A 27,830-nucleotide genomic window follows, 5' to 3' on the forward strand; every position below is an offset into this window, starting at 1 on the left:
TTCCAGAAATGCATCTTTCCCTTTCCTGTGCTTGCCTTGTCTGTGAAAGTTACAGTACTTGAACTCTTCCTTACTTTTGTTTCTCCTCCAGTCCGCAGAATCCAAACGTCCAGGTACGCGGAAAACGCCCCCCCGCGGCGGACTAAGTGCCGTTTAAGACGCATGCGCCCCTTTCGCCAGGACGCATGCGTAGCAGCGGACAGCCGTTGGCGGCAGCGCGCGGACGAGGGTCCGGAGGTAGCCCGCGGAGGGCGGGGCTTTTTTCCAATGGCTTTGCCTCTGCGGGTCGCGTCTGTCTGGGCGTGGAAGAGGGCTCTAGGGCAGGGACGGCTCCTGGGCTCCTGGTTTGTGCCGGGCGGAGAAAGGGGAGGGACTGGGGGTGAGGACCCCATCTCCCCTCCCCGCTCCCGCCCTCTGGGGCGAGCCCCACCGATGGGGCTGGGCGAAGGGGCGGGCTCTGCGCCTCGGGCCCAGCGCCGCTGCCACCTCCGCGGCACAACCCCGCGCTCGGGGATTGCAGGGCAGCCGGGCGTCCGTCTGGATTAGCGGGCGGTGGGCGAGGGCGCAGACGTCGGAAAAGAAACGGCGACTGCCCAAGGGCCTGGAAGCGACGGGGCGGGAGACCCCTTTTCCTCCTACGTCGCTGCCGAGACCGCAATTGCTGGAGGCTGCCGCCCCCCGGGAGCGCCTGGATCGTTCGGCCGCGGCAGCGAGCGAACCGGGGTCGGCCAGCCTTCCCCGCCGGCGGCCCGCCAGCGTCCGGCCGCCGCCGAGGCGCGGGGAGGGCGGGGCCTGGTGCGGAGGAGGGCGGGGCCGGAGCGCTCCCGAGAGCCCCGTGGCTGCGAGACCAAACCCCGAATGGCTGAGGGCGCTCGGCGGGTACCAGCCTTTCTGGGCAGCGCCCGGATTTGACAGCTCCGCCGCGCGAGGATCTCCGCTGACCCCGCCAGACGGCGGCCAGCTCTCCGCTGCCCGGCAGAGCCAGCGCCGCGAGGTTCCAACTTTCCAACTTCGGTTTTGGAGTCTCTGACCCGAAAAGACTGCCCCTTCGTGTAGGAAGAGACGGGGAGCTCTAGCGTGTCGTTCGCTTGAAAGCCATCCATAGAAAAGGCACTCTGGTTCCACATGTCGCCCGGACGTATGTTTTCATGAAGATTGCATTTCTCTGATACTACTCTTACATTTCTCGTTTTAAAAATACAAAGTGCTTTTGGGGACATGCTGAAAGGTAACTGAGGACGGCCAAGAGAAACCCTCCGGTTGTCATGGCTGAAGGAGAGCATGAAGTGAGATGGGATGGGCTGTGCAGCAGAGATTCAGCGAGCAGAGAGACAGCCCTGGAAAACATTAGGCAAGTCATTTTGAGAAAAGCCGAGTGTCTTCGTTCGGTGAAAGAGACACCTTGCCGCCCATCGGACGGGCTTTCAGATGCTGGCTCGCTGGATGGGTTGAATAAGCTTCTTGCTCATCTGCTTATGCTTTCTAAGAGGTGTCCCTTTAAAGATGTCCGAGAGAAAAGCGAGTTTATTTTGAAGAGCGTCCAGGTAAGGAAGAGAACTGTGTCTATAGTGAAATGTTACTTGCACTTAAATTCACTTCGTGTTTACTTCTACTAGGTTGTTATATGAACTCATTATGAGTTCACGCTACATCTTAAAATCAGAATGTCCTATAAAACATTGAATTGGGGGCCAAAATTGTACAAGATGACCTAAGGAAAAAGTAATTTTCGAATATGAGTAAACAGGTATTGTCTTTCTAGAGAGTTTTAGCAGAAACTACATTCCTCCTGGGAAAATAAGTGAAAATTACAGTTAGTTGCAAGTAAAGACTCACTTTTCCTTTTATTTACTTTTACGTGTTGTTGGGAAGTGTAGCCAGTATGCTTTTCACGTTGCTACAAACTGTTCTGTGCGGAAAGTTTCACATTTAAAACTCTCTCAAATGATAAAGGACATTAAATGTTTCTTTGTCAGCTTGTTCAAGATAATTGGTGAAACAACTTTCTCTTGTTCTTAAAAACAAAACAAGAAACCCAGGATCTGTTCTCTAAATGCAACCTTTCTTTTAAGAATTATATAAAATAATAAAAGCTTATGTTGTTATAAAAGCTGACATCTTCAGATTTAAAATTTGGACTCAGGTGGAATGTATGGTAGAAACACTTTTTATGGGAAATTACTCAACCAGCTTTCTCTGCGTTTGCTTAAGTTGTTTGTTTCTTTTCATTTTCACATGTGTACTCATTTAAATTGTGAGTGCAACAGGTTAAACATATTATAGCTTTAAATATATTATAGTTTTCCTCCTGTTTTGTACATAATCAATTTATCCCATTTTATTGAAGATTTCTCGAAAGGGTTCTTTTTTTAGGACAGGTTGTTCTTAAATATTAAGAATGCTCAATAGCCCTCTATACTTGTCAGTCTAAATTACTCCACATGTGCTGTTCAAAGTCATAGTGTGAGAAGTTTTTAAAATTTATAATTTACTTATGTATACATGGAAATGAAGATAAACAGTTTTTCTATTCTGGCTTGAATTTAGTTTAAAGCAATAGAAAAATGAAGACTCTTCACAATCTTGGGATATTTCTTCTTACAATTTACTTTGGAAATAATCATTATAACTCCTTTATCCAGAGTTACTAGAGAGGAATTTTCTAGAAACTTGAAGTTTACCCTTTTAAGCATCAAACGTTTTTTTTCTACCCGAGACTGCTTTTTTTTTTTTTGGTAATGGGGTCATCATTGTGCACATTAGTTACTGTTGCATAGCTAAAGGTGGCTTGTAGAAGACTACATGATTCATGTTTTTGAATTTTTGTGTTCAGTTCCGTTGTTTATTGTCGGTATACTTCATTTGGTTTCTTCTTTAACCTTTCATTTTGCTGCTTATTTTGTGTTAAAATGGGAAACCAGATAACCAATTTTGTTAAGAGTTATAGTGAAAACAAGTAATTGGGCTCTGGGGAATACAGGGTCAAAGGACTATAATATAGTAAGTAAATGGGTACTGGAGTCAGATGACAGAGTAGGCTCAAATTATCTTTTATATTTATTTATTGTTAAAATATATTTTTATTGATTTCAGAGAGGAAGGGAGAGAGAGAGAGAGAGAGAAGTATCAATGATGAGAATCATTGATCGGCTGCCTCCTGCACGCCCCCTACTGGATATCAAACCTGCAACCTGGGCATGTGCCTTTAACCTGAATCCCTTCAGTGCGCAGGCCATCTGGCTAGCGGGCCAGGGGTGGGCAAACTTTTTGACTCGAGGGCCACAATGGGTTCTTAAACTGGACTGGAGGGCCGGAACAAAAGCATGGATGGAATGTTTGTGTGAACTAATATAAATTCAAAGTAAACATCATTACATAAAAGGGTACGGTCTTTTTTTTTATTTTTTTTTAGTTTTATTCATTTCAAACGGGCTGGATCCGGCCCGTGGGCCGTAGTTTGCCCACGGCTGTAGCTAGGCACTTTGCTATGCTTTGCAAGAATTATTTCATTTTATTCTCATTGTGAAGCAGAATAATTAGCATTATTCTCATTTTGCAGATGAGAAAACTGAGTCAAGGAGAGATTATGTAAGTTTGTGCTCAAGCTTTCACACTTCCAACAAACTGTATGCCCCAACTACACTGCATTACTTTCAATTCTTAGAACTTATCTGCTCTTTCTTACCATGAGTAACCTACACGTATTGTTCCCTATGTCCCCCTCAAAAATCTCATTTTTGCCAGGATAATATTTATTCATTCATCAAATCTCTGATTATATGTCATCTCTTCAGGGAAGTTTTCCTTTACTATCTAAAATTACATTATTTGTTTACTTCTTTATGGTCTGTCTCCCTTCAGTAGAATGTCAAAATTGTTGACCACTGGTTCTCTGTTTTTAGAATGGCATTCACCTGGGGTTCCATAACCAATGGTTGAATGAAGGCATGATTGAATGATGTGGGGGTGGAAACTCCCTAATGTGGTAACTTCATCTATTCAAACTGATAAGCAACAAAAGAAGCCAAATATAAATTTGTTCATCTACTAGATATTTATTTAGTAGCTTCCAGGTCCCAGCCAATACTCTTGAGAACTTACAGCCCTCCTGGGGAGACAGACACATAAACGTGATTATAACACAATATAAGTAAAGTGCCTGTTAAAATTGTGGCAGGAATAAAGTGCAATAGATGCAGAGATGAAAAAAAGAATCTAAATTTATGGGAAACCTTTACAGTTGAGAAGAGTTTTGAATCATTTTGCAGGATGAATGAGTCTTGAAATATACTATATCAGATAGTCTATGTATTTCACTTATGAAAGGGGAGAGAAGTACCCACAATGTAGTGGCGTACTTTACATCACATTTAATTCTCACAATAGCTCTATTTTATTATTCCCATTTTACAGGTGTGGAAATCCAAGCTAAAACAAGTCCAGTGACTTACTTGTCCAAAGTTATGTAGTACATTAATAAAAGAGATAATAATTCGCCCCAGCTGGTTTGGCTTAGTGGCTAGCGGCCCGTGGGCAAACTACGGCCCGCAGGCCGGATCCAGCCCGTTTGAAATGAATAAAACTAAAAAAAAAAAAGACCGTACCCTTTTATGTAATGATGTTTACTTTGAATTTATATTAGTTCACACAAACACTCCATCCATGCTTTTGTTCCGGCCCTCCGGTCCAGTTTAAGAACCCATTGTGGCCCTCGAGTCAAAAAGTTTGCCCATCCCTGGCCTAGCACGTAAGAAACGCTCAGTAATGTTAGGAATTCTTACTGCTTTTAGGCAGCCAGATGATAGGATCTTATAAGCCTTGTTAAGATCCGTGGACTTTACCCTAGGAACAGGGAGAAGCCCCTGGGGGCTTTTGAGCAAGATGGTGACATATTCCATTGTGTATTAGAAGGATTGCTTTGGAAGCAATGAGGAGAATGGATTTCAGGGGTCAAAGTGGATGTGCAACATCAGTTAGCAGTTTGTCCACCAGCCCAAAGCAAAAATGATGGTGGAGTAGGATATGGTGGAAAGAGTGAATGGGTTTGGGAGATAGCTAGAATATAGTGTTTAATTGGACAGAGGAGGTGAGGAAAATAACAAACATTAAGGATGGCTTGAAAGTTTCTGGCTTTAACTACGTGATGAGTAGTTCTATAATTTCCAGAGACAGAGAGTGGGTCAGTTTAGGGGGAATAGAGAGTTTTGTTTTAGACATGTTGAGATTACATTGCCTATGTTGCATCCTATAAGAAAAAGCTCACAAAGGGATTTTTGCCCCTGCTATACCACTGTTCTACTTCTGCCATTATCTCTCACTTCTCCAGACTTAACCCATCCTCCACCTTTCTATCCACCCTCATGTAACTGCAGAGCCATTTATCTAAAAAGAAAATCTGACCATGTTACTCTCCTGCATAAAATCCTTTAAAATAGGACAGACTCTAAACTTCCATAAGAATTCAGCGTCATCTGGCCTCCACTTGCCACCCCAGCGCATTGCCCAGCACTCCCAGTCTCACAGGGAAACCAAATAACTCAAATGTAGCACTCCAGAATACTTTTTGTTACTCATTAGTAACAAAGCAGCAGAAGCTGAACTGCATTTGCAATTCCTGCAGGTCAGCTCAGAGGACCATAGTAAGGAAGAGAGAGATGGTAGGGCATCTCTGTTTGTATTCCTGTTGTAATTTATTGATTTCATGTCAACATACTTAAATTTATTTAGCACATTTTTTAAAATTTTTAAAAAAATATATTTTATTGATTTTTTACAGAGAGAAAGGGAGAGGGATAGAGAGTTAGAAACGTCGACCAGGTGTCTCCTGCACACCTACTGAGAATGTGCACGCAACCAAGGTACATGCCCTTGACTGGAATAGAACCTGCGACCTTTCAGTCCGCAGGCTGGAGCTCTATCCACTGAGCCAAACCGGTTAGGGCTATTTAGCACATTTTTGAGCACTATTCTGTGCCAAGCTCTGACCCAGGACTGGGGAGGTCAGTAAGATTTGTTCTCCACTTTTGAGGAAGGTCATCTATTCTCATAGGGGGCTTTATTTTTTAAAAATTTAACCCTATAGCCGAGACCGGTTTGGCTCAGTGGATAGAGCGTCGGCCTGCGGACTCAAGGGTCCCGGGTTCGATTCCGGTCAGGGGCATGTACATTGGTTGCGGGCACATCCCCAGTGGGAGATGTGCAGGAGGCAGCTGGTCGATGTTTCTCTCTCATCGATGTTTCTAACTCTCTATCCCTCTCCCTTCCTCTCTGTAAAAAATCAATAAAATATATATATTAAAAAAAAAAAAAATTTAACCCTATAATACCTTTTTGATATGCTTGATTTCCCTAAACAAAGGAACAAAAACAATCCACTGGTAAACTGTAGTCTTTATGATGCATTGTAATTAGAGGGGAAATGTGAACGTATATACATACATCCAAAGATTATGAGTAGTCAAAATAGCCAAGTACATTTTCAAGAATGGTCATTTGATTATTTTCATTTTTCTTCTGAAAATGTCTGAAAGTAATTTGACTTACGATAGAAAATTTAGATCAAGTAACAAGGTATGTATCTTTAAGTGGGATGGAGGAGGCATTAAGTGATTGTTACACCCCAGTGAGAAATGAAACTTAAGCTGCTGGGTATGGTGCACATTTACAGTTGTTAGAGTTCCAGATGGAGCGTTCCTCTCCACCCCTGGCTTACAGGATGAATCATATCTCACTATCTATCCTCAGTGTCTTCTTTATAACATATTAATACATCCTGTCCTCTTCCTTTGTTCAGACTTTTCAGAAAGATTGAAACTAACAAGGATACTCCCTTTTTTTTTTTTTTTTTTAAGTTTTCAGCTTTTAAAATAAATATTTTATTCCTTTTACAGTGTCCCAAGTGGTCTCTAGCATAGGGGGAAAAAAAACCCAGAATGATTAATTTTTTATTTTACTTTTAAAAATATATTTTTATTGATTTTGGAGAGGAAGGGAGAGGGAGAGAGAGAGATAGAAACATCAATGATGAGAAAGAATCATCTATCAGCTACCTCCTGCACACCCCCCACTATGGATCGAGCCCACAACCCAGGCATGTGCCCTTGACTGGAATCGAACCCGGGACCCTTCAGTCCGCAAGCCGAAACTCTATCCACCAAGCCAAACCAGCCAGGAGCTGATTAATTTTTTAAAATATATTTTTATTGATTTCAGAGAGGAAGGCAGATAGATGGATAGATAGATAGAGAGAGGGACAGAGAGAGGGAGAGAGATATCAATGAGAGAGATCCCCTTCTGCATGCTCCCCTACTGGGGATCGAGCCTACAAACCCTCCTGCAAGCCCCCAGTGGGGGATCAGGCATGCGTGGATGACTCGAATGATTAATTTTAAATATTTTTCTAACATACTTCTTGTTTGGTTCATAAATGGGAAGTAGTATTTTGCAGGGAAATGGGATGTTGAACACTTATTAGATTTTGATTTGAGGTTATGGGTTGTTCATGATATCATGGAGTACCCTGTGAACAGTTTAGCTTAATTAGAATTTTCTCATCTTTAACACATGTGCTCTTAAAGTGATGTACAAATCATTCATGTACAAAATAATTAGAAAATAGGTATGCTGTTCTCTTTGTTTCAGAGTTATATTTTCCTTTTGGTAAGCCATTAGAAATTTGCCAAATACCTTTTAAACCATTTGGATAATAATAACTCAGATAGCTAATTTAAGGATTTGTCGAAACTTTGACCTGACAGAAGGTATTTGTGGAATCTTGGGTGTAATAAAGGATTATTAATCACTTAAAACTTTGACATGCCCTGGCCAGTTTGGCTCAGTGGATAGAGCGTCGGCCTGTGGACTGAGGGGTCCCGGTTTCGATTCCGGCCAAGGGCACATGCCCGGGTGCGGGCTCGATCCCCAGTCGGGGACGTGCAGGAGGCAGCCAATCAATGATTCTCTCTCATCATTGATGTTTCTATCTCTCTCTCCCTCTTCCTTCCTCTCTGAAATCAATAAAGAGATATATCTTTAAAAATAAATAAATAAATAAATAAATAAAACTTTGACATAATAGGGCCCTGAATGGTGTTATGTCCTAATCATAAAGAGTTTTCATGTTTAAAAATAGAAAAAGTATTTATGTGATAGCAAATTAGTGTGGACTGGAGGAACTGTAGACATGGGAAAACTTAAATTTGTGTAAAGACGAGGGGAGATGCTGGGAAAAGGGGAGGCAATGCTTAAATACAAAGAAGGATAAAAGTACTGCTGGAATTCATCAGCACCCAGCAAGCCTTGCCACTAATTTTAATCTTCTTTATCACAATTTCTCAAATAGTCATTTTTTTCACACTATGGTAAAATACTTGCTTTTTTAATGGAAGTCAATGAAAAACAGGATTTACTTTGACCCAGCTTTTCTAGATCACTTATTACATTAAGTGAAAAAGACCATAGTTGACCTTGATGAAATTATGCTGGCACAGTATACTTGGGCATCTGAGGGTTCTTCAGACTATTTGATGATGACATTGCTAGGGGCATTGGGCAGACTGGAAATCTACACTAATAAAAGAGAAACATGCAAATTGGTGTCACTCCGCTACACCCACCAGCCAATCAGGATGAGTATGCAAATTAACCCAACAAAGATGGCGGTTAACTTGCATATGCAGGCGCAGAGTGAAGACTGAAGACGACCAAAGACTGAAGAGGCTTGGCTTCTCTGCTGCGGTCGGAGCGAAGGCCTGGGTCCAGGGTGGCGGAGGAAAACCCGTGCCAGCAGCCAGGGGAAGGAAGGCCTATTGCACAAATCTCTTCATGCAACAGGCCTCTAGTTTAAGTATGAAAAACTCAGCTAGATACTCATACTATGGGAACATTATTTCATGCTTTGCTTTTTTTCCTGTTGGTTACTACCCCAAGTAGTGTTGATAAAGTACATTTACCATGACTTTGGTGTACAGAAAAAGTCTTTAAAAATATTCTTGTGGTGTGGTGTTTTTTTTAATGCCTTTTTTGCTGGAAATATTTAGGGAGTTTTTGTAGGGTAACAATTAGGACCATTTATTGGATTTTCCCAGTTGGTAATTTTATTGTTAAAAGTTGTGTTTTACTAGTAGACTGTCACAATTTGTGATGTTTCCAAAGACTCGTGAAATTTGGCCAACATGAGAATTTTCTGTCTTCTTGTGCTCTAATCTCTTTTATATAACTACTTACAGAAAAATCTGATTAGTTTGCAATGAAATATGGAATTACCTTAGAAAAATGAGATACTTTAAGTTTTATATTTTATTTACACCTTATCCAATTTTTTAACTTAAAAAGGGAAAGTTCTTCATAGATTTATAAAGTATTACTCATAATATATCTTAAAACAACTTCCTAAGCTTTTAAATTATATTAAAGGGAAATAAAATTTGTGATATGAATTTTGTGAGTTACATTACCCATCAACTTTAATATATAAATAGTCATTAAAGGAATAGTATTCACTTAGTCTTTTAACTTAATTGTATAAATTGACAAGCTACTAAGTATATATACATAGCTTTTAAAAAAATAGTTAGGATAATTTGTCAGTTCTGTGTGTAATATTCAGTAAAGTCTAATTAGAATTTTAGTAACCCCACTAAAAATGAGCATTTACTGTTTTGATACTTCAGTGTTTGACAAGCACTGCATACTTGTCTTTAGATTTTACATGATTTCATTTTCTAGCAAGTTGGCAGGTGTTAAGCTGTCTATAATTATAACTGAGTAATTTTTCAAATGCTATTCATAGCCTAAACACAGCAAGAAATTCTTCCGATCATGTGATAAAGACCAAGCCTTGCAAAATAGTGGTAGGGTGATATGTCCAATGGAACTGAAAGACATAGTTAGAAGAAGTCTTTCAAAAGTGAAAAATGATAGGGAGACAGGTTTTCTCATCAAATAAGGTCTCTCGAAGTCATTGGTAGTGATTACACCTCACCAAATTAAGATGTGCCTACTTACACAACTAACAAGTAATGTATACACTGGCAGACTTAAATTATTAAATATAACTTAAACTTATTTAGTTTTGTTGTATAATAAATAATTGAAATTTTATTGAACCAATATAGATTTGACCACTAAACCTAGTGAATTATTTTTTCTCATTTCATTCATTAGGTGTTTGTTGTATGCCTACTATTTAATAAACACTATGCTTATCTATCTTTTGACATGTCAAAGGAAAGGCTGTAATTTTCACCTAATTTTAATAATGCTTCTACTTTAAAAGACACACACATAAAAACCCCAGCTCTGGCCAGGTAGCTCAGATGGTTAGAGTGTCATCCCAATATGCCAAGGTTGCAGGTTTGATCCTGGATCAGGGCACATACAAGAATCAACCAATGAGTGCATAAATAAGTAGAACAACAAATCGATGTTTCTCTCTTCCTCTCTCTCTGTAAAATCAATAAATAAAATTTAAAACAAAACAAAAGAAGCTTGTATTTTATTTTTTATCTACTTTGTGATGTGATTATAAAAACTAAAGGAGATAATATTGATAAAGCATTTTGTAAGCTTCAATATACTGTACAAATTTAATTATAAATTAACATTTGGAACTTATATGTAAATGAGGCTAGCAATAATACCAATTTCACAGGGTATTTTTGAGAATTAAATAACATGAAAAGCATGTAGAAGTGGGCCTGGTTCATAGTAAGCACTCAACAAATATTGGTGACGATGAAGATGATGGACTTGATCTAGGTCATTTAGATAAAAAAAATTAAACTCCAAACTAGCATTCCTTTTGGATTTTTATGTTTATTAGAGTTTAGGATTTTTATGGGATTATTATATATGTTTTTTTAATTAATTTCAGAGATGAAGGGAGAGAGAGTCATTGATCAGCTGCCTCCTGCATGCCCCCTATGGGGATTGAACCTGCAACCCAGACATGTGCCCCTGACCAGAGTCAAACCCAGGACCCTTCAGTCCACAGGTCAACACTCTATCCATTGAGCAAAACCAGCTAGGGCCATGTATTAACACTTCTAATTACCTTTTGTACATTAAATATTTATATACTAGAGGCCCAGTGCATGAAATTCGTGCATGGGGGGGGGGGGGGTCCTTTAGCCCAGCCTGCACCCTCTCCATTCCAGTACCCTCTCGTAATCCAGGACCACTGGCTCCTAACTGCTCACCTGCCTGCCTGCCTGATCGCCCCTAACCACTCTGCATGCCTGCCTGGTCGCACCTAACTGCCCTCCCCTGCCGGCCTGGTCACCCCTAACTGCCTCTGCCTCGGCCTCCGCCACTGTGACTTTGTCTGGAAGGATGTCCAGAAGATGTCCAGTCTAATTAGCATATTATCCTTTTACTAGTATAGATTGGCTGATTAATAAAAATGTCCAACTTTATCAGGGTTCTTCTAACCAGCCACTCCCCCACACTTGCTCAGTTTTTTCCCAGAGTTGGTGGCACATCTATGGCATCTATCTCCCCCTTGAAGTCCAATGCCATTCTGGTATGTCAGCATGACACTAGCAGGCAGGATTTGCAAACAGGCAAGGTTTGCAAGCAGGCAGCTCCATGTTTCATCCAAGTGGTCAGGTGCACACATAGAGATCCATGACTAAGGCCTGTGCTTCAGTACCTAGACACCATTGGAGGATTAATGGTCAAGACCATAGGCTTTGAAGTTAGTCAGACCTGGCTTTAAATGCTGTGCTGTCAAACTTGGTGATGTTGGACAAGTTACATAACCTTCTTACAAGTCTCAGTTCCCCCACAGAATTTGTGAGGATTAAATGAGGTCACATGTGCAATCCTTACTGGAACCGTGTAAGCACTCAGTGAATGTTAACTATTAGTTTTATGTTCTGCCCACAGAGTGCCATGGCACAGAATGCTCTTTAGAGTTCCCTAAGTCTCTGGGCAGCTGGGAAAGCTTTTACCTACTTTCCAAGTTCCCTGGCTCTAGGGAATAGCACTCTAAAGGAAATAGCACTTCTAGGAATCAAATTAAAGATTTTATAAATACATCTTTTTTTTTACAATACCACCATAAGAAGTAGGTATTATTACCCCCATTTTACGTATCAGAAAAAATTAAGGCCCAGAGAGGTTGAATAAGGCCCAAATTATCATTGCTAGGAAGAGGAGGATCCAGATTTCAAACCTAGGCTGTGAGACTCTATAGCAGCGGTTCTCAACCTGTGGGTCGTGACTTCTTTGGGGGTCGAATGACCCTTTCACAGGGGTCGCCTAAGACCATCGGAAAACACATATATAATTACATATTGTTTTTGTGATTAATCACTATGCTTTAATTATATTCAATTTGTAACAATGAAATTGGGGGTCACCACAACATGAGGAACTGTATTAAAGGGTCGTGGCATTAGGAAAGTTGAGAATTACTGCTCTATCATTTCACCATTATACTGCACTATCTGAATAAAAATTTCAGATAAGTTTCCTAACACTGAAAATACATATTATTTTTCTAAATTACTTTTGTTTCAGGATGAAATGAAAACTTGAATGTTTCTAGGGGGAACCACACTTGCACATCAAATTCTTTTTTGTTAATCCTCACCCAAGGATTTTTTTCCCCCCATTGATTTTTAGAGAGTGTGGACGGGAGGGGGAAAGACGGAGAGAAACATCGACACCAGAGAGATTGCCTCCCGCACACATCCTGACTGGGGTGGGAAGCTAGTGGGCAACTGAGGTACATGCCCCTGACCAGAATCGAACCCTCAACCCTTCAGTCAGTGGGCCAGTGCTCCAACCACTGAACCAAACCGGCCAGGGCTCAAATTCTCATTTGAACTCTCCCCCATCTTGAAATTGCATTTGAACCCTGCTAAATCTCAAACTTTCACAGTGGCATGTTAATTTTCATTATGTTGTCATAAATTTCAGCTGATTGCAACGTGGTTCTGCACTGTGATCTTGAAAGTATGGTATACAAAAGGCTTATCTTTACATTTAGAGATTACTAAGTAAAATGATTTCTTTAGTGAACTGCCTAAAAGAAAATTTGGTATATTTCCATGAGTAATAGAGTAAAGATTAGCTTTGAATGTTAAAAGAGCATTCTCCTAGCTAGTTCATTGTTGCCATGACAGTGCTGGCAGGGTGAGTGTTGTAGTAACTCCTTGCAATGATCTTATTTTAGACCCTAACGTTTGCAAAGCTGAACATCCCTGTCCCCAGCGCCAAGTAACTCTAGTGGAAAAGTACTGGTTTTGTAATTGGCTTCTGGCTTTGTAGCTGAAAGACTGCACTATTGTGGGCTTAGAAAAATAGTGTAGGAGTGTTGAGTATTTTTCCTGTGGATTATGAATGTTTGAAATTTCCCAAAATATGGTATTACATTACATGTCATACAGCAAGTTGTTTACAGCTAAAAAGGGGCCTCAGTAGTCTTTTTAAAAATCAACCCCAGATTGTATCAGACATTGAGCTCATATAGAAATCATTTTTACATTAGTGTGTCTCCCTTGCATACTTTAAAGTCTTTAGATTCTTTATTCAGTTATTATGGAAAATTAACATTAGAACCATAAATGATTATGTTTAAACAGTGTAGAAAAGTACTTTTAAAAAATTCTTTTCATTGTTCAACTTTCATCAAATTTGAACATTTTTTTCATTTTTTTTAAATTAAATCTTTATTGTTCAGATTATTACAGTTGTTCCTCTTTTTCCCCCCATAGCTCTCCTCCACCCAGTTCCCACCCCACCCTCTGCCCTTACCCCTCCCACTGTCCTCATCCATAGGTGTACGATTTTTGTCCAGTCTCTTCCTGCACCCCCACACCCCTTTCCCCCCAAGAATTGTCAGTCCACTCCCTTTCTATGCCCCAGGTTCTATTATATTCACCAGTTTACTCTGTTCATCAGATTTTTTATTCACTTGGTTTTTAGATTCACTTATTGATAGATATGTATTTGCTGTTCATAATTTTTATCTTTACCTTTTTCTTCTTCCTCTTCTTAAAGAATACCTTTCAGCATTTCATATAATACTGGTTTGGTGGTGATGAACTCCTTTAGCTTTTTCCTATCTGTGAAGCTCTTTATCTGACCTTCAATTCTGAATGATAGCTTTGCTGGATAAAGTAATCTTGGTTGTAGGTTCTTGCTATTCATCACTTTGAATATTTCTTGTCACTCCCTTCTGGCCTGCATAGTTTCTGTTGAGAAATCAGCTGACAGTCGTATGGGTACTCCCTTGTAGGTAACTGACTGTTTTTCTCTTGCTGCTTTTAAGATTCTCTCTTTGTCTTTTGCTCTTGGCATTTTAATTATGATGTGTCTTGGTGTGGTCCTCTTTGGATTCCTTTTGTTTGGGGTTCTCTGTGCATCCTGGACTTGTAAGTCTATTTCTTTCACCAGGTAGGGGAAGTTCTCTGTCATTATTTCTTCAAATAGGTTTTCAATATCTTGCTCTCTTCTTCTGGCACCCCTATAATTCGGATGTTGGTGCACTTGAAGTTGTCCCAGAGGCTCCTTACACTATCTTCATATTTTTGGATTCTTTTTTGCTTTCCTTTTTTTTTTTTTTTTTTAAATGTACCTGTATCTTTTTTTTTTTTTTCAAAATATATTTTATTGATTTTTTACAGAGAGGAAGGGAGAGAGATAGAGAGTCAGAAACATCGATGAGAGAGAAACATCGATCAGCTGCCTCCTGCACATCTCCTACTGGGGATGTGCCCGCAACCCAGGTACATGCCCTTGACCGGAATCGAACCCGGGACCTTTCAGTCCGCAGGCCTACGCTCTATCCACTGAGCCAAACGGGTTTTGGCTGCTTTTCTGGTTGGGTATTTTTTGCTTCTTCGTATTTCAAATCTTTGACTTGATTCTTGGGATCCTCTTGTCTGCTATTGGATCTCTGTATGTTACTCTTTATTTCAGTCAGTGTATGCTTAATTTCTAGTTGGTCTTTTTTCATATCCTCCAGGGTCTCACTAAATTTATTGGTGGTTTCTAGAAAATTCTTGAAAAACCTTATACCCATGGTTTTGAACTCTATATCCAGTTGTTTGCTTTCCTCCATTTCTGTCATTTGTGACCTGTTTCTTTGTCTCTGCATTTTTTATGCTTCTCTGTGTTGGTAGAGTGGCCTTGTGTGCTAGGTGTCCTATAGGACCCAGTGGCTCTGCCTCCCCAATTACCTGAGGTGGACACTCTTGGTACACCCCTTTGTGAGCTTTGTGCACAGCATTGTTGTAGTTAAGCCTTGATTGTTGTAGGTATCACTGGGAGGAATTGACCTCCAGGCCAGTTGTCTGTGAGAGTCAGCTGTGTCTACGGTGGGAGAACTTCTGTGCTGAAGACACCCTTATACGGCAAGACTTGCTTCAGTGGGGCTTTGGTGCTCACTGAGTCTGCCCCCTGAGTGTGTCCCTTATGGATCTGAGGAGTTGTAATTGGATGGTCCCACTCTGACCACTGGGTACACTGGCTCTTGGATCTAAGGAGGGCTAATTTAGCCTCTGCCTGAGGCTACCCAGCAGGAGCTACCCCTTCCTTGTTTGGGGTTTGGAGGTGCCCAAATGAGGCCCAGCTGTGAAGCAATGCAAGCTGCTGTGGGGCCTTGGGCCTTCTCTTGGAAGTTCTGGGTCTGTCTGGCCCAGCTGAAGTTTGTTAAGTAATTTTCAGATTGCAAAGGGCCAGGGCATTCATATGCAAAAGCCTCTGCCACAGCTTGGGTGGGGCAGGGTCTCAGGGAATCAACAGGTGGAGCAAGTAGCTATGGCTGATCCTCAGTCCTGCCCTAAGGGGCCCCATGTCTCAGTGTCCCGGTAATCGCTGCAAGCACCTCTGAGAGGAAGCCGCCCTCGAGTTCCACCCGCTGCCAGACAGTCCATTTCTCCCCGTATGAGTCTGGGTCCCCAGAGACTCACATGGAACTGGAGTTCAGAGCAGTCAGGGGCTTGTGACTCCCTCCCGATTCAAAAAGACAGCCTCAGTTACCAGCCCTTTCCGCGTGCGCCTCCGTACCTCTGCACTTTACTTCCTCACCTCCTCTGAGTCTCAGTGTGCTTTTCTCTTTCCTTCTAGTTGTAGAATTTCCACTCAGCCAGCCTTCCTGTGGTTCTGGATGATGTCCGTTTTGTCTTTTAGTTGTATTTTTGAATTTGTTGTGGGAGGCAGCAATTTCCAGTGTTTACCTATGCCGCCATCTTGGTTTCTCCCAAATTTGAACATTTTAATCTTGATTTCCTTAAATTATGAGCTAACTTACGTAATGATTTAAAGAAATTACCCAATTTGAACTGTGTAGTTAAACTGACATAATTGTTGAGGTGTTTTAAAGTACTTCACTGATACTTTCTAATTGTAAATCCTATTATAACTGTACTGTTACTCTAAAATATTTTCAACTCATAATAGTAAGTGCATTTTGTATACTTTTGTATACCATTTGTTCAGAGTTTTGATATCTATGGCAATATACATTAAATATATAGTAGAGTACGATAAAACAAAATGATTTTGGCAACAAACCTTGTCAAAGAAGATGGAAATTTTAATTCTATACTTCCTTCATTAGTGACAATTACTACAAATAATTACATTTACTTTTTTCCTAAATGCTGCATTCAAAGCTTAGCTCATCTTTCTTAGATGCTAATGTAAGCAAATTTTGCATAATTGGGTCTGTGCTAAGTAATTAAGTATGGCTGTCAGGCAAGCCCTTTTTTTTTCAGTTTAATATCCTATCTAATAAAGAGGTAATATGCAAATTGACCATCACTCCAACACAAGATGGCCAGCAGGGGAGGGCAGTTAAGGGTGACTGAGCTGGCAGGGGAAGACAGTTGGGGGGGACCAGGCCTGCATGGGAGGGCAGTTGGGGGGGACCAGGCCTGCAAGGGAGGGCAGTTGGGGGTGACCAGGCTTGCAGGGGAGGGCAGTTGGGGGCAACCATGCCAGCAGGGGATGGCAGTTAGGGGTGACCAGGCCAGCAGGGGAGGGCAGTTACGGGCAATTGGGCTGGCAAGGGAGGGCAGTTAGGGGCAACCAGGCTGGCAAAGGAGGGCAGTTAGGGGTGACCAGGCGAGTAGGGCAGGGCAGTTAGGGGCATTTGGGCAGGCAGGGGAATGGTTAGGTGGTGATCAGTTTGGCAGGCAGAAGCGGTTAGGGGCAATCAGGCAGGCAGGCAGGCAAGCGGTTGGGAGCCAGCAGCCCTGGATTGTGAGAGGGAGGCCCGATCCCGGTGGGATTCCAGATTGGAGAGGGTGCAGGCTGGGCTGAGGGACACACACCCCCCTGTGCACGAATTTCATGCACCAGGCTTATAGTATAAAATAATTTTCTAAACAAAAAATTTGACCCCAAGCTAGAGTTGTATTTGACTTTTGCACCAAGTAATGGGTATCTTAGTCTTTATTTTTTTATTCCTTTTAATGTATGTTATTGTCTCCCTACTGGTAATTATTCAGACGAAGAGGTGTCTCATTTTAAACTACACTTATCTTTGATGGCTCTTTCTTTGAATTTGGAAGTAGGTATGTAGTAAAATGTCGAATCAAACCTTAAGATAAATATTCGGTCTCTTTGATAGTACATATATTTATAGAAAATGTTTTTATTGGCTGGAACGAAACTAAATTATGGTTCTTTTTCTTTTGTTAAAATATTTAATAACAGGGTTACTGTTTTATTTTTTCCTGAACCCTACAGCACCTCCAGCTGACCTCCCTTCAGCTAAGGTTGAAATTAGTATGGTTGTTTAAAGTAAGAATTCATTTTAAATCTTTCTTTGTACCTGACACTGTTCTCGCACTGTGAAGGATATAAAAAGTAGAAGACAACCACTACACTTAAGATCTTTTAAGAATAAATCAAGACTGTGACTAAAAATGTTAAGTTTTATGGTTCTAACTTAACAAAAGTGTAACTGTTGGTGGGGACTGTACATAGTAATTCTACATTTAAGAAATCATCTGAGAAAAGATTTATGTATGATAACAATTACTATAGTGCTATTTCAGATATAAATATTATCTATATGTATTTTTTATATGTATTTTTATATGTAAGTGGGTAATAATATAACCCATTTAAATTATGGATTGATTAAGTTATGGTGCATCCATATAAAGGACTATTACACAGTTATTAAAAGTTGTTTGAAAATATATAAGAAAAGAATAAATATATATATAAGTGGAAAAGCAAGTTTTAAAGCAGTATGCCAAGTATATACATATTTTTATAGAGAGGGCAAAAAGTTAGGAAACTTATATGCACCAAAATATTAACTATAATTCTCTTTTATTTTATTTTTTAATATATATTTTTATGGTTGATAGTATTTCAGATATCTCCCATTTTCTCCCCTTTTCTCCCCCACTCCCAACCCCTACCCACTCCCCACCCCCTAGGTCTTCACAGCCTTATTGCCTGTGTCCATGGGTTATGCATATCCTACATAATAAAGAGCTAATATGCAAATGGTCATCATGCCATCACACCATCATGCTGTAACGGCTCAGACACTCAACACTGGGGAGAGAGGAATGGGGACCAGCCAGGCACAAATGAGCTTGTGAGAGAGGAATGGGGACCAGCCAGGCTGCGGCCCGGGAGAGGGACAAGCTGCCCACCCCGCAGTCCCAGGCACCAGTGGCTGGGGCTGCGGCCTGGGAAAGGGACAAGCCACCTGCCCCACGGTCCTGGGCGCCAGCTCCCCGGGAGAGGGACAAGCCGCCCACCCCATGGTCCCGGGCTCCTGCGGCTGCGGCCTGGGCAAAGCCACCCACCCATGGTCCCTGTGGCTGCGGCTGACCCATGCAAAGCCGGCCTGGGTCCTGGGTGCCTGCAACTGACCAGAGGGAGGGAAGCCCAGGTCCTGGGTGCCTGTGACCGGCTGGAGGTGGGAATCCTGGGTCCCAGGTGCGGGGCAAGGCAGAGGCAGTTAGGGGTGACCAGGCCAGCAGGGTAGTAGTTAGGGGCTATCAGGCTGGTAGGGGAGCAGTTAGGGGCGATCAGGCAAGCAGGCAGAGGGGTTAGGAGCAATCAGGCAGGCAGGCAGAGGGGTTAGGGGTGACTAGGCAGGCAGGCAAGCGGTTAGGAGCCAGCGGTCCCAGATTGCGAGAGGTAGTCGGACATCCCCCAGGGGGTTCTGGATTGGAGAGGGTGCAGGCCAGGCTTAGGGACTCCCCTCTCCTCTCCCCCACCCCATTGCATGGATTTCATGCACCAGGCCTCTAGTAAGTATATAAGTTCTTTGGTTTATCTCTTCTTGTCCCCCCAACTCCACATTGAGGTATGTCAGTCTGTTCCATGCCTCCCTGCTTCAGAGCTTATTTTGTTAGTCAATTCATTCTGTTCATTAGATTCCACAAATAAGTGAGATCATGTGATAATTTGTCTTTCTCAGTTTGGCTTATTTCACTTAGCATAATATTTTCCAGGTCCATCCATGCTGTCCCAAAGGGTAAAAGATTCCTCTTTTTTACACCCGTATAGTATTCCATTAATGTAAGTGTCACACAGCTTTTTTATCCATTTATCTACTAGTAATTCTCTTTTAGAGGTGGCATTATTGGAGATTTAAATTTTTCTTTTTATAATAATCATTACTAAATATTTAATTTTGTTGAGTTCTTACCAAATGCTAGGCACTGTAATAAGCATTTTATATATAACATTTGCAAAATTTGAGGTGGGTTATAGGTTTTGAGGAAGCTGTCTTCCCAAAACAAAATAAATATACACATATGAATGTACCCACTCACTGTAAGGTTAGGTTACGTTTTTGGTTTATTTAGCCAAGGAAATAGGAACTTCTCAAAAGCTAGGCTTTCTCATTGAAAAGAAACTCTTGCATCCAGCCTGGGTGCTACTTTCCTTGGCCCCTCAGGTCTCCTAAAGGGGGTACAACTTCTGGTGATATTGTCTGGGTCACATCAGATCTGCTAAACTCAACTCTTGGTACACTATTGCCTTTTTACATCTGGGGTCTACATCCACATTCTGGCAGAATTTATACAAACTGCCATTTCTTTGAGGGCTCATTTGCCTGTAATTTTTCTTTCTTTCTTTTTCTTTTTTTTACCCTACAGCAACTCTGTGAAGTGAGTTGTTTTTTTTTGAGAAAACAGATTAAGTAACTTAAGTAGTGAATACTTGGAGTCGGGAGGCATGTCTGACTCCTAATTAATTCTGTTTTTAACCATTAATCTATAATGTCCCTATAGAGTCCTTTTTTTCCTATAGAGTCCTTTTTTTTTTTTGGTAATGAATTTGTTTTAGTTTTATTTTTGGAAATGGCTTAAAATCAATGTGGAAAAATATGATATATAGAATGTTACAGTAACTCAAAGCAAGGAAAGATCAGGACGGATTAGGACAATGAAGGCAGCTTAATGGAGCAAATACATTTTGAAGTAATAATTAACTTTACTTTTCAGCTCAACTGTTTGTTTATACAAGTATACACTGTTTCTATCCCCAACATGCCCAAACCAAACCTTTGATGACTGGTGGGAAGTAATTAATGTTCTGTTGTACTTTCCTGTAGATTACATTTTGGCCTCATCTTTGTTTTCTTTTTATGGCCCCCTTTTATTTTCCTTTCCTTCTCACTTTAGTATTGGGCATTATAAATAAAACAGTTCAGCTTGGCCATTCCCATGTGGTAATACTATTGAAATTTAAAGATTGAGATGGCTAAAAGAAGTAGTAAAATTTACATTAATTATATTTTAAAGCTCATTGAAAGGAAGTAGAACTAGATAGGATCTTGAGTCTGTCTAATGAATTAACCTTACAGCATAAACTAGGGCTGATGTTCAGCCAATATTCATTGGCACAGCAATACGTGTTAAAATACTGAAGTATTTTCATACCAGCTGGTAAATAGTAAATAGAGACTGCAAAAGCAATAAAATAAATGATACATAGTCAAGATGGGTGGTTTATCTTAGAAACCACACAGGCACTTAGGTTCCAAGCTGGACTGGTCACTGAAGCATGGAGCTAGGAAGTTTGCCCAAATGCCTTGTTATTTATTTCAGGATAGGAGAGAGAGACCAGGCAGGTGAACCTAATCTGTAAATCCACAAAAGGAGTGGCCAGTTGTGCCAAGGGTCCAGGCTTGCTGGTAACTGAGGAGTCTGCCACAAGACAGGGACAGAGACACTCAGGGTTCAGTCTCAGGTGGGCTTGAGCAGCTTTTCTTTAAGAATTGAATTAGTTATCTGTTCCTTCATAACAAATTTGATGGTTTAAAACAATACATATGTATTATCTTACAATTTCTGTGCATCAGGAATATGGCTACAGTTAAGCAAGGACCTCTGCTTCAGAGTCTCTAATGAGGCTGCAATTAAGGTGGTGGCCAGGATTGTGATCTTATCTGACAGCTCAAACGGGGAAGGATTTGCTTCTAATTTACATGTTTATTGTCAGGATTCAGTTTCTTGAGTTGTGAGCCTTAATTCCCTGCTGGTAGTTGACTGGAGGCTGCTCTCAGTTCTTTGCCATGTGGGCCTCTGTATTTGCTTATTCAGAGAAAGAACCTGAGAAGAACCAGAGACTAAGTACCAGCAAAAAGATACCAGCAAGATGGAAGTCATGGTTTTTTATAATCTAATCTTGGAAGAGACATACCATCACGTTTGCCTTAGTCTGTTCATTAGAAGCAAATCACTAGGTCCAGCCCATACTCAAGAGGAGCAGGTTACACATGGAATGAATACCAGGAGGTAGGGATCATTGGGAACCATTTTAAAAGCAGCCTACCACAACATACCTCCTGAAGCTAGAGGTTGGGCAGAGAGGGCCTCCTTGCTTACTGTGAAGAGAGTTGTGGTTTAGGTTATGTGCCCAGAAACCTAATTAATGTCTAGAAGAGAGTGTGGCCCAGTAAGTGATAGTATGAGCCCAAGCTCTGTTCTTTCCCCACCCTTGCAACCAGTCTCCCAGATAAGGAAATCTCACATCAGCCGGGCCAGTGGATGCCCTTTCAGGCCTTGCTCCCTCCCTGACTTGGCCCACCAAGGCTCAGTTGGAGAGGCCAGCCCATCTGCCTCTAGCAGCTTTTCTACCTTCCCCCATTATTTCTGTGTGATCCTAGGGAATTTCCTACGTTCCTTTCTTTGTACTAAAAGTAAAATAGCATTTGTCCAAAAGGTAGGAAGTGGTCAACAGCTTTCTTTTCGTTATTTAATCATTACCTAATGAGTTGTGAATCAAATCTCAGCTGTCTATAATTTGAGGGAAATGCATATTAAAAAGAAAGCCAAAAACTTTTATGAGCATCCTCAAATGAATAATGAATGAGGTTAAACATTATTGCAAATCCAAATTTTTATTCAGATGTCCCAAACTCAAATTGGTATACTTTATTATCAATTTAGTGGTATCTGAAAGGGGGCAGATGAAGTAATTTATATATTTTTATTTTATAAACCCCAATCTTTATGGAATAGGGTATTGTAGAGCAAGACCAAAGTGATTATATATCTGATAGCAATTTTTAAAAAATTTACCCCATTGAATACAAAGTTGAAGCTAGGAAACTTCTTGATTTTAGTTAAAATATATACATAATTTATCTTTTTTTTGTATTTTATTTTTAATGTCTTGACCAAATATTTGATTAAAATTAAGTTTTTTCCATGTACATTTTAAATCTTGGAAATATATATATATATATATATATATAGTCTCCAAACGTTAATAACTTTCTCTCTGGACCATGGTTCATGCTTTTCTTTTCTACATTTCTCTAAAATTTTCATAATGGATAGATATATCTTTTCTAATAAGACCAAAACTTGTTATTAAAAATAAACTTAATAGACCACTTTCTATTCATAGCAGAATGACCTATGAAAAGTAGAACTTAAGTATACTCTCTGAAATGAGTTTCTTCTAATACAGAATATACTAATTTTATTTTTATTTATATTTTTAAAATTTGATTTTTAGACAGAGGAGGAACATCAATTGGTTGCATCTTGCATGCGCCTGACCAGGGATTGAACCCACAACCTAAGTATGTGCCCTGAATGGGTATCGAACCTGCCACCCTTTGGTGCACGGAATGACACTCCAACCGAGCCACACCGGCCAGGGGAGTATATGCTAATTTCAAAAGCTGCTGTTCTCTCTTTTTTTTTTTTTTAATATATTTTTTATTTTTGATAGTATCTCAGAAAAGCTGCTTTTCTTTAATTTCCTTTAGGAATACCTTTCTTTCAAGACTTGGGCTGTTGATAGGGCAGATCTTTTTCTAATGAATTTTTTCATTCTGTTTTTTTTCTTTGTCTCTAGCACACAGGATGAAAATAGACTCTGAATTCTCAGCTTGTTGTAGCTTTCATGAACACTAGATGGCACTCTTGCTCAACTGAAATCTAGTTTCTCAATCATATTTTAGTGTTGTGGGCCTTAGAAGAATTGAGTATGCAACTTAAAAATGCTTATGTTTCCATTTTGTTTTAAAGGAGGGAATTTGGGGAGAAAGAGGAAGTTTCCAAGTGTAAATAGCAGAGCTTAACTGGTTCAATTTTTCCATTTATCCAAAAATCACCATGTTAATAATGATATCAGTCATTTATTCCACAAATATTTATTATGCACTTACTATCTTTAGGCACTGTTCTTGGGATTACATACATCAGTGGGCAAAGAGATAAAAATCTCTACCCTCATAAATCCTATATTCCAGTGCTTGGATTTTTTTCCCCAGGTGCTATTCTCAGCTCATACTTGCATCACCCACTAACTTACCCATTTGATAAGAAGCCAAAGCACAGAAAGGTGATCTAACTTGCTCCTGTTCACCTAGTTAATATAGGTGTAAGAGCTGGGATTCAAAGTGAGGCATTTGGTCTCTGGAGTTCTAGTAATCTCAATACTTACTGCCTCTCAAAAACTGAAGAATATTTTATTATTGATTCTGTTGGATGCAAATAATAAAGTCACCTATCTTACCTAATAATAGACAAACATGCAAAATGACTGTACCTTCACTACACTTTAAGGCACGTCCACCAGCCAATCAGAGCAACTATATGCAAATTAACCCAACCAAGATGGCAGCCAGCAGCCACGGAGCTGGAGCAAGCAGGAGGCTTGGTTGCCCCAATTATGGAGGAAGCCAAACTTCCTGGAAGGCTCTGAGCTCCACTCAAAGCAACAAAGTTTCAATTATAGAAGACAAATAAACCCCAGATACCTGCTTCCAGCCGGCCGTGAGCAGGAGGCTTGGTTGCCCCAATGATGAAGAAGCCAAGCTTCCCGGCTGGCTGCTGCCTCCTCTCAAGGCAACAAAGTTTTAATTATAGAAGGTAAATAAACCTCAGATACCTGCTTCCAGTCACCATGGCCACGGAGCTGGAGCGAATAAAGAAAAAAAAAACAAAAAAAGGAAAGGCTGGGAGCTTCGGTTGCCGGGGGGCTTGGTCAGTCTGAAAACAGCCATCAGCCCCTCACCCAGGCTGGCCAGGCACCCCAGTGGGGACCCCCACACTGAAGGGTATGTGACCAGCTGCAAACAGCCGTCAGCCCCTCACCCAGGCTGGCCAGGCACCCCAGCGGGACCCCCACCCTGAAGGGGGTGTGACCAGCCTGCAAACACCCATCAGCCCCTCACCCAGGCTGGCCAGGCACCCCAGTGGGACCCCCACCCTGATCCAGGACACCCTTCAGGGCAAACCAGCCAGCCCCCACCCATGCACCAGGCCTCTATCCTATATAATAAAAGGGTAATATGCAAACTGACCCTAACAGCAGAACAACTGGGAATGACTGGTCACTATGACACACACTGACCACCAGGGGGCAGATGCTCAATGCAGGAGCTGTCCCCTGATGGTCATTGCACTCCCACAGGGGGAGCTCTGCCCAGCCACAAGCCAAGCTGATGGTTGCCAGTACAGTGGTGGTGGCGGGAGCCTCTCCTGCCTCCTCAGCAGCACTAAGGATGTCCGACTGAAGCTCAGGTCTGCTCCCTCCCGGTAAGTGGACATCCCCCGAGAGCTGCCGAGCTGCCAGAGGGATATCTGACTGTCAGCTTGGGCCCAATCCCCCAGGGAGCGGGCCTAAGCCAGCAGGTGGACATCCTCCGAGGGGTCCCAGACTGCAAGAGGGCATAGGCCGGACTGAGGGACCCCCCCCCCCGAGTGCACAAATTTTTGTGCACCGGGCCTCTAGTCTTATATAATAAAAGGCTAATAGGCAAATTGTCCAAACGGCAAACAGACCGGTCGCTATGACACGCACTGACCCCCGGGGGGCAGGTATTCAATGCAGGAGCTGCCCCCTGGTGGTCAGTTGCACTCCCACAGGGGGAGTGCTGCTCAGCCAGAAGCCCTGAGCTGGGCTCACGGCTGGCGAGCGCAGCGGCGGGAGCCTCTCCCTCCTCCGCGGCAGCACTAAGGATGTCTGACAGTTAGACATCCCCTGAGGGCTCCCAGACTGCTAGAGGGTGCAGGCCGGCCTGAGGGACGCCCCTCTCCCCCACACAAGTGCACGAATTTCATGCACCACGCCTCTAGTTTCTTTATAATTGTTCCTAGATCTGTTCAGTTCAACTATTCCAATTTTAATTAAAAATACTGAATAAATGTTTATTTTTTAATGATTCTGTTGTCAGCTATCATATTGTTTTAGTTCTTTTAAGATAATGTAGATCAAGTTAAAACATAGCTGGTTCGTTTAAGTATATATAAGAATCTTTGTAGCTCTGTATTAATAACCATGTAGTAGTTCGGATACGCTGTATTAATGAGAACTCTTCCAGATTGTGATTCAGTTGTTGTGTAATGACACATGGGATATCAGGTATCAAAAGTTACTCTTTTACTTGCCTGCTTGCTACACCGTGTCATTTTATGTTTTACTAGTCCTGTACTCTTTATAAAAAAAAGAGTAAGGTCAAAAATACACTATGTAATTAAAAAGTAACACATAACCTTAAATCATTTCTTAGAAGTCTAAGGATATGTTTCATAATTTGGGGAGGAGGGAGCAAATTTACCTTACTCTAAAATATGTGTGTGTGTGTGTGTGTTTTCATATATACATATATACACATATATGTAATTTAGGATCATTTACAATTATACTTGTATTTTTTAAGGATCAGAATTGTATTCAACAGCATACTTGTTCTAAACCACTGAGTATAGAAAGAAAATCAGCCACTTTAGAATAAAAATATTGATGACTAATTCACACATAGGCAATTGACAAGTAAAACTTACCTTCAGGGAAGCTGAAATAAGTAGTTCTTTTTTTAAAAAATATATTTTATTGGTTTTTCACAGAGAGTAAGGGAGAGGGATAGAGAGTTAGAAACATTGATGAGAGAGAAAGATCCATCAGCTGCCTCCTGCACGCCCCCCACCGGGGATGCGCCTGCAACCAAGGTACATGCCCTTGACCGGAATCGAACCTGGGACCCTTCAGCCCACAGTCCGACGCTCTATCCACCAAGCCAACCGGTTCAGCTGAAATAAGTAGTTCTTTACAGCCAGTTAGGCGAGGCCCTTATTTTTAATTTTTTTGCTACAGAACTGTTTTGGATAACAAAATTATGTTTTTACTATGCTGATAATTAGAGTTTACTGTCTTTTAATTAAATGAAATAATTAGTAAAAGAGGATCACTTTGTTCATCAGGGAATAGAAGGAAGTTTTCAAAGTAGATGCCATAATTTAAGATTTCTCAAATTGAGTATTATGGCTTTTCTAGGGGCCCATGTACCTCTAAATTGAATGCAAAATTGTATAGACTTATGAGCATTTTCTTGGGAAAGGGCCCAAGTTTTATCAGATTTAAAAAGAGATTGTAAGCCCCCAAAATTAAGAACCCCTGCTAAAACTAGAATGACCTATTGCATAGTAATCTTATTTTCCTTAAACTTTCAAGAAATGTTTAAGTGATTAAAATTTGGGAGTTTTAAACCAACAAAGGGAAAATTTTGTTGATTGAACCTTAGCTTCTCCTTGGTCTGCTATCCTTTTGTGGGTGTCTAGTGATATTGTTACTTGAATTACTTATGATGTTTATCATAAACTGCCAGTTTAGAGGTTAAAAGTCCAAGTCTTGCTTCAAGAATGTTAAGACACAGGGAGTTCAGCTAAGTCCAGCAGAGCTCTAATCCTAATGTTAACGTGAACCATATATACCTGTGAGCCAATGAGATATTAGGGTTGTGTTTTTTCCTCAGCAAAAGCTAATCAATACAGAAATTGGTAATAGCCAGACTACCAGGGTCCATGTCTTTCTTCTGCCTAGCTGTCTAACCTTGGGCAAGTTACTTAACATCTCTAAGCTTCAGTTTTATCACCTGCAAAGTAAGTCAATAGTACCTTATATCAGAGAGATGATAGTGCCTTGCTCAGTACAGTCAGTGCCTGCCTTAGTACTTATGGCAAAAAACCTTAAATGCCTCAGTTGTCTAAAGCAACACCTCTTCTCACCTTCTAGTTCCTTATCTTGATTTTTCTTCTTAGCCCCAAACATTACCTGATACTGTACTGTTATTTATTTAATTTTGATTCTGTCTGCTCCATGAACACAGAAACTTTTTCTTGTTCATTGCTGAGCTCTCTAGGCCAATGTTGGTACATACAAACAGATGTCCAATAAATATTTAAGTAGATGAATAAATGTTAGCTATGTTTATTACTTGGCAATTTCTGTCCACCCCCAGCCTAGACCAGCTGATTCAGCTTTTTAAACTGATAAGAACAGATACTACACTTGATCTTAGCCAAAAGGCCGAGAAGCGATGATGATTCAGCTTTTTAAATGAGAAAGTCTCTTTCCTTAGCTGGAGTAGCTAA

General features: G+C 41.0%; 1 protein-coding gene and 1 pseudogene across 2 annotated transcripts in view; one reads left to right on the top strand and one right to left on the bottom strand.

The window, feature by feature from the left end:
* The first annotated feature begins 236 nt into the window (after window positions 1-236).
* SESN1 (sestrin 1) overlaps window positions 237-27,830 on the top strand; it is a 125,781-nt gene continuing 98,187 nt past the window's right edge. Inside the window, exon 1 of one of the 2 annotated variants that reach the window (XM_070417963.1) lies at window positions 237-1,544. In XM_070417963.1, coding sequence (XP_070274064.1) covers window positions 1,266-1,544 — 279 coding nt within the window. In that variant the 5' untranslated portion in view covers window positions 237-1,265. The remainder of the gene's footprint in view (window positions 1,545-27,830) is intronic. The other variant, XM_070417964.1, reaches the window with a different exon arrangement.
* LOC139013415 (U2 spliceosomal RNA) lies at window positions 27,632-27,777 on the bottom strand (annotated as a pseudogene).

The sequence above is a fragment of the Myotis yumanensis genome, unplaced genomic scaffold, assembly GCF_028538775.1.
Source record: "Myotis yumanensis isolate MYYU_CA2020_CCGP unplaced genomic scaffold, mMyoYum1.0.hap1 SCAF_6, whole genome shotgun sequence".
In the NCBI taxonomy this organism is placed as follows: Eukaryota; Metazoa; Chordata; class Mammalia; order Chiroptera; family Vespertilionidae; genus Myotis; species Myotis yumanensis.